At 49.5% G+C, this 16,100-nt stretch overlaps 1 protein-coding gene across 50 annotated transcripts in view; it reads right to left on the bottom strand.

The window, feature by feature from the left end:
• LOC129713199 (calcium/calmodulin-dependent protein kinase type II subunit beta) overlaps positions 1–16,100 on the bottom strand; it is a 264,536-nt gene that overhangs the window by 104,628 nt on the left and 143,808 nt on the right. For 39 of the 50 annotated variants that reach the window (XM_055662057.1, XM_055662062.1, XM_055662074.1 and 36 more), the window contains exons 7-12: positions 11,673–11,775; positions 10,499–10,582; positions 7,582–7,676; positions 4,952–5,074; positions 3,342–3,425; positions 1,342–1,384 (exon numbers count right to left, since the gene is read on the bottom strand). In XM_055662057.1, the coding sequence (XP_055518032.1) occupies positions 1,342–1,384; positions 3,342–3,425; positions 4,952–5,074; positions 7,582–7,676; positions 10,499–10,582; positions 11,673–11,775 (532 nt within the window). Of the gene's footprint in view, positions 1–1,341; positions 1,385–3,341; positions 3,426–4,951; positions 5,075–7,581; positions 7,677–10,498; positions 10,583–11,672; positions 11,776–15,825; positions 15,899–16,100 lie in introns of all 50 variants that reach the window. The other 11 variants (XM_055662058.1, XM_055662064.1, XM_055662071.1 and 8 more) reach the window with 1 other exon arrangement.

The raw sequence follows: 16,100 nt of genomic DNA, 5'->3' as shown, positions 1-16,100 counted from the left end.
ACCTGCCCGGTCGCTGATGTATTGTGTGAGAGAGTTTCCCGTCCCCCCTTGTTGGGGTCCAATCTCTGGCACGTGGTGTACCGCTACTCTTCTGTGTCGATTGCCGGCGGAGGTCAACGCGAACATTTCCCGCTGAAGATTTAGTCAATCGTGAACAGTGAGAGGCCTGGATAGAGTGGATGTGGAGAGGATCTGCCTGCACATCTCTAAACATACACTGCCTGCCTGGGTTCAAGATTCAGACACAGAGACAGAGACCATGTGTAGAAAGGAACTGCAGATGCTGGTCTATAACGAAGAGAGGCACAAAGTGCTTGAGTAACTCAGCAGGTCAGGCAGCATCTCTGGAGAAAAATGACAGGCACCGTTTTGGGCTGGGACCCTTCTTCAGACTGAGTAGAGGGAGGAAGGAGATGCTGCTTGTCCCGCTAAGTTACTCCAGCACTTTATGTCCTTTTAATTATCGCGTTCCCTGCTCGTCGCCTGAACCCTGCTTCCTCTGCCGGCCCCATGGAATGTTTCTCTCAGTCCTTCAATCTCCAAACCTTCCCTGCTCCGAGATCAATGTACGTTCGTTCATCCTACCTGCTAGCCCAACCAACATCCCACTGACTCATTGGCACATGGCCCCTCCAAAGCTTCACGTCCCTTCCACAGAACTGGACACAATACGGCACAGAGAGAGAGAGTGTGTGTGTGCGTGTGTGTGTGTGTGTGTGTGTGTGTGTGTGTGTGTGTGTGTGTGTGTGTGTGTGTGTGTGTGTATGTGTGTGTGTGTGTGTGTGTGTGTATGTGTGTGTGTGTGTGTGTGTGTGTGTGTGTGTGTGTGTATGCGTGTGTGTGTGTGGTGTGTGTGTGTGTGTGTGTGTGTGTGTGTGTGCGTGTGTGCGCGCGCGCATGTATGCGTGTACAGAAACATTAAGGCTGACCAGCCTCATATCTACCTTCTTCCCCCACTTCCACAGCTCCACACTCTGGGTTACTAACATGGCCTCCATGCATCAACAACAAGGCAGGTCCAGTGTGGGATCACCACTGGAGTAACCTCAAGCCGTGCCTTAGTTCCAACTTGCAAAGGGTAGCTTTTGCAGTTGTTAACGGCCTTGTTATTGTTCCCGTGGGTGGAGGCTAACGGCCTAGTGTCACATAAACACCACAATTCACTCTTCCTTTCCTTCTTTTGCAAGCCAAAGCTTCAGGCCACAAACGATTATAAAGGTGCTGCAATTAATCTGGAGATCCCACAAGTTTCTGTCGCTGGTGTACAGAGTTCTGACTGCTGTGTTAGTGAGGGAGGGGGAACTGGCGGTCTGCGATCGAGGGGGTTTGTGCAAGGCTTACCTGAGAAGTTTCGCGTAGCCAGCATGGTGGTGAGGATTGCACCCTGTGCAGGAGAGAATGACACCGTCAGCCAAGGCACAAACAGTCTGGGGCAACATCAGACAACAGAAACAACAGTAGTGTTGGAGTTCTCCCACAGTATCTCCCACAGTCCAGCATACAGGATTACAAAGATGTTCCAGGTATGGACCTATATATCGGCCAGACCAAGCGCAGAGTGTACAATAGATCATTGTTAGCTGGGAGAAGGTAACAGCAAAGCACACAGAGATAAAATGTAGTCGGAGACACTCAGACTGGTTGGAGAACTGGGAGGGGAAGGGATGGAGAGAGAGAGGGATACAAGAGCTACTTGAAGTTAGAGGTCACTGTTCATACCGCTGGGGTGTAAGCTGCCCAAGCAAAATATGAGGTGCTGTTCTTCCAATTTGTACTGGGCCTCACTCTGACAATGGCAGGAGGCCCAGGACAGAAAAGTCAGATTGGGAATGGGAAGGGGAGTTAAAGTGCTGAGCAACCGGGAGATCAGGTAGGATAAGGAGGACTGAGCGGAGGCATTCAGCGAAACGATCGCCGAGCCTGCGCTTAGTCTCGCTGATACACAGGAGTTCACACCTGGAACAGCGGATGCAGTAGATGAGGTTGGAGGAGGTGCAAGTCAACCTCTGCCTCACCTGAAAAGACTGTCGGGGACCTTGGACGGAGTCGAGGGGGGAGATATAGGGAGAAGATGTTGCATCTCCTGCGGTTGCTGGGGAAAGTACCTGGGGTGGGGATGCTTTGGGTGGGAATGTGTTGACTTAGGGAGTTGCGGAGGGAACTGGGGTGGAGATGGGACATAACCACACACAAGCAAGTGTGCAATCCCTGCTCTTGGGACAGGTATGAAAGGGCTTTACGTAAATGCGAGTCTCTTTACAGTTTTTCTGTTGTGTGACGTGACACATCGTGAGTTTTAACATTTGTCTCAATAGCGTACCGTGAGAACTGTATCAACTGTGATTTCTCCCAAACTATCAACACATGTTGATTGCAGCACTTTGAGTCTATCTCACAGACATTAATTTATTGGCTGCAAACTGAAGGGCCTGTCCCACATGGGTGTCATTTGCGTGTCATTTACGCCACTTCATTATGCGTCACGATGTACATGTGATGCGCGCATGGCGTGTGGTGAGGCATGGAGGCGTAGGCAGTGGCGCGCGGCGCCCCAGGATTTTGGGATTTACAAAATCTTTGCTCGCCACCTGCGTGAGGCGGAAATGACGCCCACGTGGGACAGGCCCTTGAGACTTGCTCTGTCTATATTTACATAAACAATGGTCACCATTATTGGCCACCACCAATATGTTCGCTGCCCTACTGCCTTAGAAGGCTGAGGAAGTTCGCCATCTCCCCGATAACTCTCAGCAACTTCTACAGATGTTCCGTAGAAAGCATTTTATCGGATGCATCACAGCATGGTTTGGGAACAGCTCCATCTTGGATGAAAGATTTGCAGAGAATTGTGGACGCAGCCCAGATCCAAACTAACCTCCCTTCCATTGACTCCATCTACACTTCATGCTGCCTCGGCAAGGCCAGCGGCATAATCAAGGACCAGTCGCACTCCCTCTTCTCCCCTCTCCCATCGGGCAAAAGGTACAGAAGTGTGGGAACGCACTCTCCAGATTCAGGGACAATTTCATTGGAAGAAAAAGAAGAGTTTTTCCTAGTGTCTGCGGATAGTAAGGATGGAATAAGATTTTTATGGGTAGAAAAGTTTTTGAGGGATATGGACTGAGTGCGGGCATATAGAACTGGCTTTGATGGGATCATGGTCGGTATGGACAAGTTCTATGCTCTATGTCTTGCCAGTAGGACAAGACTGTGGAGGTCCGCGTATGTTTGTTGCACCGTCAGGGTGGCTCACACCCTGGGCCTGATCAATAACAGCTCACACCCTGGGCCTGATCAATAACGGCTCACGCCTTGAACCTGATCAATAAACTCAATCTCACCTTCAGTTTTCGACGGGCATTGAACTTCTTCAAACACTCCACGGTCTCTTGGCGATGCATCATAGACGCGACGGTGGATCGTTGCTGCAAAGGAACAAAACGTTAGAGCTTCAACAAGGTGCTCTGCCCACAGCTCGAGTCTTTCGTCAGTTCCCACACCCTCTCCGCCAGCCAAGGCTGAGTGTCACTAACTACTCTATGCCTCCGCGCTGCCTAAAGCACGCCTCGGAAACACCTCCCTGCGGCTCGTACACACCAGGGAAGCTCCCATTCACCCAGACTCACTTTACTTCACTTGGTTTTAAGTTACTTTACTTTAGTGATGCAGCATGGATTGATGGAAATCACACACAGAGCAAATTCTACGGCATACTCCATGCGTGTCACTTTAGTTTAGTGATACAGCATGGAAACAGGCTGACCATCACGCCGACCAGCAATCATTCCTACACTAGTTCTATCCTACACACTAGGAACAATTCAGACTTTAGACTTCAGAGCCAGCCTGGAAACAGGCCCTTCGGCCCACTGAGTCAATGCAAACCAGCGATCACCCCGGATGCTAGTCCAATCCTACACACTAGGGACAATTAACCTACAAACGTGCACGTCTTTGGAATGTGGGAGGAAACCAGAGCACCCGGAGAAAACCCACGCAGTCGCAGGGGAGAAGGTGCAAACTCTACACAGACAGCACCCATATTCAGGATCAAACCCGGGTCTTTGGTGCTGTAAGGCAGCAACTCTATCGCTGCGCCACTGTGCTGCTGGATTGGAGTATTACTGACCAAGCCTAACTAACTACGACACATGGAGAAACCAAGATCCAGCCCCTGCATCAATCATCAATATCAGAAGTTTGGGTTGAGAAATACAGCAGGGAAACAGGCCCTTCAGCCCAGAGTCCATGTCGACCAGCGATCACCCATTCACCCAAATCTATACTATCCCATTTTCTCATACACTCTTCACACACCAGGGACAATTTACAGAAGAATTTAGTTTAGTGATATAGTCTGGAAACAGGCCCTTCGGCCCACCGAGTCAATGCAAACCAGTGATCCTACACACTAGGGACATTTTACAGAATCCAATTAACCTACAAACCCACGGGTATTTGGGATGTCGATGCAAACCGGAGCACCCGGAGCAAACCCACTCGGTTACGGGGAGAACGTGCAAACTCCCCCACACACACACACACACAGAGGTCAGGATGGAACCCGGGTCTCTGGCACGGTGAGGCAGCGACTCTACCCGCTGCGCCACTGTGCCAGGCTTGGTTTCGTTCTGACCTCCAGTGGAGTTTCTGCCAATAGACAATAGATAATAGGTGCAGGAGTAGGCCATTCAGCCCTTCGAGCCAGCACCGCCATTTAATGTGATCATGGCTGACCATCCACAATCAGTACCCCGTTCCTGCCTTCGCCCCATATCCCCTGACTATTCTTAAGAGCCCTATCTAGCACTCTACGCCTTTGGTTACCAGGACAAAAAGTAAGGTTGTGTTTCTCCGCGAGGGGTCAGGTTGGAGTCGGTGGGAAGGGTGAGCGGACAGGAGTGATGCTGGCCCTTTGTCCACCGGAGGATGCTGGCAGGACAACACTTACGCAGACCCATGGGTGTTTCAGAGCCTCGGTGGCAGTAATACGCTTGGCAGGATTGATGGTCAGCATCTGGTTGATGAGATTCTTGGCCTCTGGTGTAACGGTATCCCACTCAGGGGAAGGAAACTGCAGAGAGAACAGAGAAAGAAGCAGAAAGGTTACCAGGAGCATGGTGAAGCAGTGGTAGAGTTGCTGCCTTACAGTACTGGACACCCGACTATGGGTGCTGTCTGTACGGAGTTTGTACATTCTCCCCGTGACCGTTTCCTCCGAGATCTTCGGTTTCCTCCCACACTTTTATTTATTTTTAATTACTTTGCAAAATGTTCTAAACACCTGTTTTCGCTTCTTCATTCTGGGTTATTGTGTGTGGATTGATGGTTAAAAGAATTGAATCCATTTTAAAATTAGGCTGTAATGTAACAAAATGTGGGAAAAGTGAATCCTTTGTGAATGCACTGTAGAACTCCATATTTTGAAGAACTTTGAAACTTGAAGGATACAAGTTGGCAACAGAAACTTGTCGATTCTTTCTGTACTGCTTCAGCGCAATCTACTATATAGTTTAGTTACATTTAGTTTAGTTTAGAGATTCAGCGTGGAAACAGGCCTTTCGGCCCACTGAGTCCACATCGATCCCTTTCACACTTGTTCTATCCGACACTAGGAAAAAATCCGACTTTAAACTGGAGATACAGTGCGAAAACAGCCCGTTCAGCTCACTGTCCACACTGACTAGCGAAAACCCATGGGGAAATCCTACACAATTGTTCCACTCAGACTTGGGTGTGACTGTGCTTATCAATAGTATAATGTTACTGAACTGTATGCAAAACAAGGAATTTCACTGTGTCGAGGTATATGTGACCATAGCATTGAACCATTGAATAAATGCATTGTGAAACAGTTTGGAAGGACTGCATTAATAAACGCACTGAGCAAGAAATGTATCTACGTCGAGAGCAATGGAATGGTTTGTTTCTTTTGTGTGTATATGCAATTCCCTCTCTCTCTACCCCCCCTCCACCTCTCCCTCTCTAGACACGCCTGCGAGTTGAGAGCTATGCGTGAGTGGAGCTGGATGGGGTAAAAGGAGTGAATGAATAATATTAATATAATTTCAAGGGGGGTGGTTAGTGTGAGTGTGTGTGTGTGTGTGCGGGGTGGTTAGTATGCGTGTGAGGCCACAGGCTGCCCCACCCCCACAACCGCCCGTTGAGGGGGTGGGACCCTAGTCCCACTTTGTCTGGTATACCTATAAAACTCTCATCGTGTGTGTGTGTGTGTGTGTGTGTGTGTGTGTGTGTGTGTGTGTGTGTGTGTGTGTGTGTGTGTGTGTGTGTGTGTGTGTGTGTGTGTGTGTGTGTGTGTGTGTGTGTGTGTGTGTGTGTGTGTGTGTGCATGTGTTATACTTGTATCTTCCTCAAACCCCTACGCTGTAGCGTTGACATTTTTACATACTCTTACTCACATTTCTCCCCTCCACGCTGTACTCAGGTTAACTTAAACAGCTTCCCGCCTTCTCACAGTGATGGTGTAACAATGCCTCTCACAGTGCACTAATCACAATGGGCCCTCAAGCTGCCGGTTATTCATTCTTCCACTGATGCAGGGGGTTGGGCCTCATTTCTAAAAACAGATTCATCTGCTCCACAACACACACCGTTGGGGGAGCAGACCAACGGGTCTGCACTTGGTCTAGTATATATATATATATATATATATATATTAGTGTGTGTATGAGAGTTTAAGAAGTAACTGCTATGCTGGAAAATCGAAGAAGGGTTTCAGCCCGAAACGTTGCCTATTTCCTTCGCTCCTAGATGCTGCTGCATCCGCTGAGTTTCTCCAGCATTTTTGTGTACCTTAGTGTGTGTATGCATGTGTGTATGTATATGTATGTGTGTATATGTATACATAAAAAGTTTAATATATACTTACATACACACATTCATATATACATGCATGCATGTGTATGTGTGTATATTTGTATGTATGTGTAAAAAGTGCAGTATATATATATGAATGTATGTATATGTACTAAACTTTTTTATATATACACACACACACATACATACATACATATATATACATATACATATATATGTGTATATATGTATACGCATGTATATATACATAGATACAAGAATATGTGTGTTATGATTGTGTTTATAATTTGTCTGGTTGTTTGGTTGTTTGTCTTCTGCACAAAAGTCCGCGAGCATTGCCACTTTCATTTCACTGCACATCTCGTATGTGTATGTGACAAATAAACTTGACTTGACTTGACTTAGATATGTATACTAAACACTTGATCTATACATATATATACACATGCGTGTGAGTATACATGTAAAAGTACATTATAATAGTTCACATATTCTGTTGTGCTGCTGCAAATCAGAATGTCATTGTTGTGTTTGGGCCATGCTTGAGCTGGCCTGTGAGGGGTGGGGAAGTGTCGGGGTGGTTGAGGAAGGTTACAAACGAGGCCAGCATCGGCTTCCTATGGCCTGCCACACAGCTGAGGGCCGGCACGGTGGGAGGGACATGCCCGGTGGAGGTGGGGTCGGTAGTGGTAGTGGAAGGTGCGGGAGGGGGGGGACAAACGGCGGTGGGCGTGGCGTACATACATCGTAAGCTCCGGCCTTGATCTGCTGGTAGAGTTTCTGCTGGTCTTCATCCCAGAAGGGAGGGTAGCCCACCAGCAAGATGTAGAGAATAACTCCTGTGGGGACAAACAGGCAGATGTACTCCAGTCAAATCCTCCACCCACTCCAGAGAAGTCCGTAGTTGCTGTAACTCACAGAGTCAGACAATGCAAAGAGGCCATCCAGCCCGTCATGTATCTGCACACTCTGGGTGGCTCGATCGTAATCATGTATTGTCTTTCCGCTGACTGCAACAAAAGCTTTTCACTGTACCTCGGTACACGTGAGAACAAATTAAACTAGACTGAACCTATACTGAAACTTGCCCATGCCGACCGAGGCACCCCAGCTACACTAGTCGCACCTGCCTGCGTTTGGCCCACATCCTTCTATCCACATACCTGTCCAAATGTCTTTTAAATGTTTTTATAGCACCTGCCTTTACTACCTCCTCTGGCAGCTCATTCCGTATACCTGTGAAAAAGTTGGCCCTATAGAAACATAGAAAATAGGTGCAGGAGTAAGTCATTCGGCCCTTCGAGCCTGCACCGCCATTCAATATGATCATGGCTGATCATCCAACTCAGTATCCTGTACCTGCCTTCTCTCCATACCCCCTGATCCCTTTAGCCACAAAGGCCACATCTAACTCCCTCTTAAATATAGCCAATGAACTGGCCTCAACTACCTTCTGCGGGAGAGAATTCCAGAGATTCACCACTCTCTGTGTGAAAAAGGTTTTCCTCATCTCGGTCCTAAAAGATTTCCCCCTTATCCTTAAACTGTGACCCCTTGTTCTGGACTTCCCCAACATCGGGAACAATCTTCCTGCATCTAGCCTGTCCAACCCCTTAGGAATTTTGTAAGTTTCTATAAGATCCCCCCTCAATCTTCTAAATTCTAGCGAGTACAAACCAAGTCTTTCCAGTCTTTCTTCATATGAAAGTCCTGACATCCCAGGAATCAGTCTGGTGAACCTTCTCTGTATGGCAAGAATGTCTTTCCTCAGATTAGGAGACCAAAACTGTACGCAATACTCCAGGTGTGGTCTCATCAAGACCCTGTACAACTGCAGTAGAACCTCCCTGCTCCTATACTCAAATCCTTTTGCTATGAATGCTAACATACCATTCGCCTTCTTCACTGCCTGCTGCACCTGCATGCCTACTTTTAATGACTGGTGTACCATGACACCCAGGTCTCGTTGCATCTCCCCCTTTCCTAATTGGCCACCATTCAGATAATAGTCTACTTTCCTGTTTTTGCCACCAAAGTGGATAACCTCACATTTATCCACATTATACTGCATCTGCCATGCATTTGCCCACTCACCCAGCCTATCCAAGTCACCTTGCAGCCTCCTAGCATCCTCCTCACATCTATGATTCCTATTAAATCTTTCCTCTCTCACCTTAAACCCATATCCTCTGCTCTTGATTCCTGTACTCTGAGCAGGAGACTCTGTGCATTTACCTGATCTATCTTCCACTCATCATCTTATGCACTTCTATAAGATCACGCTCGTCCTCCTGCGCTCCAGGAAATAAAGTTCTAGCCTGCTCAAGTTCTCCGTTTAGTTCAGGTCCGCGAGTCCTTGCAACATCCTCAAACATCCTCATCTCCGCACTATATCCAACATAACAACAGGGGTACCAAAACTCAACACAATGCTCCAAATGTGGCCTCACCAACGTCTTGTACATCTGTACAAGAACATCCCAATACTCAATACCCTGACTGATAAAGGCCAATGTGCTGAAAGCCTTCTACACTACCCTATCCACCTGTGATGCCACTTTTGATGGACCGTCCTGCACTGCTAGATCCCTCTGCTCTACAGCACTCTCCATGACCCTGCCATTCACTGTGCATGTCATGCCCGGGTTTTGGCTACACAAAGAGCAACACCTCACCCTCATTTGCATTAAACTCTGCATCGATTCCAAATTAGTCCCCACTGCCTGTGCATGATGCATATCCTTCCATTTTGAGTCATAGTCACACAGGCCTTTTGGCTCAACCTGCCGACCGACATATCCCATCTACACCAGTCTACATTACATTTGGCCCTATCCCTCCAAACCTATCCTATTCATATACCCATCCAAATGTATTTTAAACAGTGTGGTAGTGAAAGAGCTCATAGTCAAATCTAATAGTCAAATCTAAAATGGAGACATTCTTCTACAAAAGCATGGACTGGCAGAACAAAAGAATGGCTCGGTGCCAAGTCTGAATAAATTATATGGGACACAATATGGAGGACAGGTTGACTTTTTAATAAAGACATTAAGATGGAATCCTGCAGTAATAACATGTGCTTCTTCAAGGGTGCATTAAGAAGCCAAGATTGAAAAAAATAGCTGACGCTCCAGAGATAAGCAATAACTTGTTATTGGATGAGCTTGATTTGGACCCAGCCTTTCTATATTGTGAAAGGCTACAGAATCTTTCAGTCATGCCATATTCAGACTTGGTAGGAGTGTTTTACTGATAAGAAAAATGTATAATTGTGCTAACTCTCCATTGTTCTGTGAGTGGGAGCACGAGAAGCACTGAGCAATGTTTGTGCTGCTTGTAAACTTGTCACTTCCGTCTGACGAATCAATTAAAGATTGCCATGGTCTACCTTCAACGTTTGTTGCTATCTGCTTTTTAAGAAACAAACTTTCACAATAGAACCTGTCTTAAGTACCTGCTCCGGCAGCTCGTTCCATACACCCACCAACCTTTGTGTAAAAATGTTACCCCTCAGATTCTTATGAAATGTTTCCCCCCTCAGTTTAAACCTATGTCCTCTGGTTCTCGATTCCCCAGTTCCGGGCAAGTGTGCTGATCTATTGGTCTTGTGATCTTGTACACAAGCGTGTCCATGTGACCATGGCTTGCTGCTACTTACCACAGGCCCAGATGTCCACCGGTTTGCCATAGGCTTCCTTGCGAAGTACCTCCGGAGAGAGATATCCAGGGGTCCCTGCAAAACCTGCGTGGGGTTAGAAAAATGCCGTCAACCGCCACGAGTACACAGACTTAGTCTTGCCACAACACATGCAGCAGGAATTGGAAAGGAACACTTTATTATCACCTGTGATGAGGCCCAGTGTGATTCTTTGCTGCTTACTTAAATAGCGGCCACCTACTGCACTGACAAAGTTATAAAAGCACGCCGGCTGGCTCCCCCCATGTCCCCCCCCCCCCCCCCCCCCCCCCCCGCCGATCCCCATTGTACGGGCTATGACAGGTTTAGGGTGGCATGGTGGCGCAGCGGTAGAGTTGCTGCCTCACAGCGCCAGAGACCCGGGTTCCTTCCTGACTACGGGTGCTGTCTGAACGGAATTTGCACATTCTCCCTGTGACCTGCGTGGGTTTTCTCCGGGTGCTCCAGATTCCCTCGAGGCCCACCAAGTGCACGCCAACCAGCGATCTACACTAACACTATCCTACACACACTAGGGACAATTTACAATTTGACCCAGCCCATTAACCGACAAACCTGCACGTCTTTGGAGTGTGGGTGGAGACTGCAGCACCAGGAGGAAGCCCACGAGGTCACCATTGTGCCACCCCTTTGACCAGTGTGTACTAGTAACATCTGGCAAGGTTAACAGAGGCCACCCCAGACCAACATCTGGTGAGATCATGTGTCCACCATGTGTAAACATCTGGTGAGGTCACATAAGTGTTCACCCCCAGCCTAATATCTGGAAAGGTTACAACAGAGACCATCTTCAGGTCAACATCTGGCGAGGACACATCCGTGTCCACCCTAGGTTCCATGTGTCCGTCCACAGTATAAACATCTGGCAAGGTTAACACAGAGACCACCCAGGTCATCCCCTGGTGAGGTCACATAAGTGTCCACCACATCGAACATCTGGCAAGATTTCATCAGAGGCCACCCTAGGCAAACATCTGGTGAGGTCACTTAAGTGTCCAACCCCAACTTAACATCTGGTGAAGCTACAACAGAGACCAACCCATAACATCTGGTGAGGACACATCAAAGACCACCACAGGTCAACATCTGGCAAGGACATATGTGTCCACCACCATTCTAACATCTGGTTACTCACCAAACCATGCTTGCTGCTCTCCTTGCACCTCGATGGCCAGTCCGAAGTCGGCCAGCTTCACGGCCGCCCCTTTGCACTTACTGGCTAGGAGTAAATTCTCCGGCTTTGGGGTGGGGGTGTAGGTGGGAGGAAAATCACCATGGTTACGCCGCAGAACTCACAACGCGGGCACAATCTCGCGAGCAACACACTTTAGAATCAGAGTAATACAGTGTGGAAACAGGCCCTTCACCCCAACTTGCCCACACCGGCCAACATGTCCCAGCTACACTAGTCCCACCTGCCAACATTTGATTCATATCCCATCAAACCTGCCCTAGTCATGTACCTGTCTGACTGTTTTTTAAATGTTGAGATAGTCCCTGCCTCAACTGCCTCCTCTGGCAGCTTGTTCCATACACCCACCACCCTTTGTGTGAAAAGGTTACCCCTCAGATTCCTGTTAAATCTTTTCCCCTTCACCTTGAACCTATGTCCTCTGGTCCTTGATTCCCCTACTCCGGGCAAGAGACTCTGTGCGTCTACCCGATCTATTCCTGTCATGATCTATTTCTCTGGCTTTGTGAAACGCGCCTCTCCCCACGCACGTCTCCCCGTCCTCTGGCTTGGCCAGAGGCCTGGCTACAGGCCTCCCCCCTCCTGACCTGCAGCGGGGCCTTAACTGGGAAACTACGAGAGCCTCTAGGATGAGGAGACACGGGACTCAAAAGTCAGACTTTTCTACGCGATCTTCCCGGATCCTACTGAGGCCGGCTGAGGACTTTCAATCGGACATGGGCAGGTCCCAGCGTGGAAACAGGCCAACTTGTCCAGGCCGACCAACACGCCCCTTCCACACCAGTCTCACCGGCCTGCATTTGGCCCACATCCCCCACAACCCATGGTTTTTAAACCAAAGGAAAATCAAAAAAATAAAAGCAGAAAGTGCCGTAAATGGTCGGCAGAGCTGGGTTTCTCCACCCACAGAGGCTGCCTGACCAGCCGGCTATTTGTGCTGAAGGATATGGACAAAGGGTCTAATGTTTAAGAAGGAACTGCAGATGCTGGAAAATCAAAGGTACACAAAAATGCTGGAGATATGGACAAAGGATTGTGCTGTGGACACTGTGGATGGTGGAATGGACTAGAGGGGCCAAATGGCTTCCTTCTCGTTGCCGAGGTCGATGCTCAGAGTGACCGTGTCTCTCCTGGTCCATGCCCACCTTGGAGACAGGAGGCGAAGGAGCGATCCAGGGTTGTCTGGCCACCAGCCTAAAGGGGCACAACTGCGGAGAGCAGGGTCAACGCTGGAGCCGGGACGTCCCGCAACCGCTGAGCCGCCGTGCTCGGCAAATGACCGTCACGGATGGACATCGCGCCACCTGCTGGCCGGGCCAGGACCAGGTGAGTCGGAGCACTAGTGGTCCAATGTGCAGGAGGGAACTGCCAGAGATAGACACAAAATGCTGGGGTAACTCAGCGGGACGGGCAGCATCTCTGGAGAGAAGGAGTGGGTGGTCTGTGAGTTGGGCTGGTGTTCCAACTTGTCACCCAACCCGGAGAATGACTGCGGCCCCTACAAATAACGACCCTTCCCAGAAGGAGGGGGAAGGGTTCATGGTCATGGGGGGATAGGAGAGCAGAGGGACGAGTGGAGAGCGAGAGCATGTGTGAGGGGTGATGGGGGGGGGATTGAGGTGGTGGTGTGGGGGGGGGCATGGGTGGGGGATTGGCGTGATTTGTGGGGGGGGATTGGTGGGGGGGATTGTGAGGGGGGTGGTGTGAGGGGGGCATGGGGTGGGGATGGCGTGAGGGGGGGATTGTGGGGGGGATTGGGGGGGTGTGGGTGTGAGTGGGGGGGGGGGTGTGTGGGGGGGGATTGGGGGGTGGTGGGTGTGTGGGGGGGATTGAGGGGGGGTGTGTGGTGGGTGGGTGTGGGGGGGGGGTGTGAGGGGGGGTGTGTGGGGGGTAGGGTGGTGGGGGGTGGCATGAGGGGGGGATTGAGGGATCAGTCAGCGTGCCCGGGTTGTTGGGGGCTAAGAGGCGCTGCTTCAGGAGGATGAGGGATTGTTCCCGGGAGCTCAGTGCCACTACTGTGGGAGCTCACACCTACCGCTCTGTACTTCCATCAATAAACACTGTCCCGTCTGGATCGAACAGACCACACACACCAGAAATACCGAGCAGGCTTATACACACAAATATACACATACCATCGTATATTCATCTACTTTTCAGAAAATGGTGCTTTATTTGCCTTTTGCAGCGTTAGATACATATAAAACACTGTGATGTACATGGGAATATCCTGGTCATTGGGAAGGCTCTGCTGCACAGCATGTCGAGAGCACACATTGCAGTCCAAAGCAGCCATGCTCCTTCCAATGCATTCAGCTCGCCCAGCCTGGAAGGCATGCAGACAGCTGCAGAACCAGCAAAGCTCAAGCACTGTGTGTGAGAGAGAGGGAGGGAGGAAGGGAGGGGGAGAGGGAGGGAGATAGACAAAGAGAGAGGGCGGGGGAGAGAGAGAGAGAGGAGATACACAGAGAGAGAGAAAGGGGAGAGGGAGGAAATGAGCACGAGAGGAAGATGAAGAGATGGAAGAAAGAGAAAAAAAGGATAGAGAGAGAGAAAGGGATAGTGTGAGAGAGAGATAGACAGAGAGAGAGGGATAGTGTGAGAGATAGAAGAGAGAGAGAGAGGGAGAGAGATAGAGGGAGCAGCACTGGTAATTTTAACAGATCCCAGCCACTGACCCGAAGCACCAAGTAATTTCCACACCAGAGCCCTGGCCCACATCCCACCCGCACAAGCTGATCATTGTTGACAGGAACATCTCACCCCCCAAGTGCCCCCTTCACAGTGTGAGTGGCAGAGGGGAACCCCCCTCCCCTCACCCTCCTCTCCCCCAGATGACCCTGTGCCCTGGAGGGAGGGGGCGGGGGGGTGTTATTAGCCCACCTCCCAGGGTCTGGCACCATCACTGCCCCTTATTCCCCACTGGAAGAGCCCCCACAATCTGACCCATGCAACAGCAGAGACGTTTGTCACCAAATCAGATGAAATAAAATCTAGCGTGCGTTGGTTGTCCGAGGAAGGAACCATTGGCAACACTCACCGTTCAGTCGTGGTGGCTGTGATACCATGGGGCCCACCTCCAAGCAGCCCCACGAGAAGGACCATTGAACACTTGATCCTGACACCTCTTCCCACTGCTGCCTCTAGTCTACTTCCCAGTTCAATTACCCCTTCCCCAGGCAGGGCGGAGTGAAGAGCTAATCGCGCGCGGGGGGCCCTGAGAGACAGGCACGGTCGGCCTGGCCAAGGATTCACCCAAGGCTCCGCTCCCAACACTGCTGCTTCACCACCCTCTCACTGCTTGGCTTCAATCCTGCTCTCAGGTTTGGCCGGGAGGGCTGAGGGCCCTTGTGATGGGCGGTGCACAGGCCATCGTTGGAACTACAGAGGATACCGGTTCAAATCCCACGCTGGGCACAGTGAGGATTCAGTTTGCAAAAATTGAAGATGCAGTTTTCAGAAATAGAGGATTTTGATTTCAAAATTTGAGGATTTCAGTTTTTTAATTTTGGGGGTAGTTTTTTTAAGAAATTAAAAAATTGAGCATATTTTTCCAAAATTTAGCATAGTTTTCAAAAATTCTGCATAGTCTTCAAAAATTCAGCATAGTTTTCAAAAATTCAACATAGTTTTTTAAAAATTGAGGGTTCCGTTTTCAAAATTTGAGGAGACAGCTTTCAAAAACTGAGGATAGTTTTCAAATATAGAGGGTAGCGTTTAAAAAAAAAAATGAGGATGCGGTTTCCAAAAATTTGAGGATTCAGTTTTAAAAACAGCAGTCAAACATTCACTTGGGATGAGCAGGGCACTTTCACGGAGAACACACCTGCGTTCCAGTTTCAGGAGGTCCCTGCACCACCCCCCTCCTCCCACCCACCCCCCGCCAATTCAAATTCACCACCTCATTTCACCCCGATTGACAAAAAAAACCTCCTGTTGCGATCCGATCCAGAAGGAATTTCCCGCGGGTCAGCTCGGTCAGCTTAAAATTACCAGCTGAGCGGCAAAGAGGTGGAGAAGAGGTTTGGCGGGAGAGCGTTGGAGGGGGGGGGGGGGAGGGCAAGGGTGGCAAGGGTGGTGCGAGAGTGGGACTCACCTTGAGGTCTCGGTGAACAACACCCATTTGGTGACAGTGTAGCACAGCTTCCAGGATCTGTTGGATGCAATGACTGCATGCAAACACCAGGGCGCGTGTTAGTTGCAGGTGAGTCGAACATGGCACAGACTGGTGCAAGTCTCATCTCAGCAACAGGGCCATGCCAGGGCAAGGCAGGGCAGGACACACCCACAGGGCAAAAACTCCACAACTCTCACCCCGTGACAAGGGAGAATGCAAAATTGGCTGCCAGATTTTTTTTCCCCCCAAATTTT

The sequence above is a fragment of the Leucoraja erinacea genome, chromosome 35, assembly GCF_028641065.1.
Source record: "Leucoraja erinacea ecotype New England chromosome 35, Leri_hhj_1, whole genome shotgun sequence".
NCBI lineage: Eukaryota > Metazoa > Chordata > Chondrichthyes > Rajiformes > Rajidae > Leucoraja > Leucoraja erinaceus.
The sequence above is the reverse complement of the archived record's forward strand: the minus strand, read 5'-3'. Positions and strand labels throughout refer to the sequence as shown.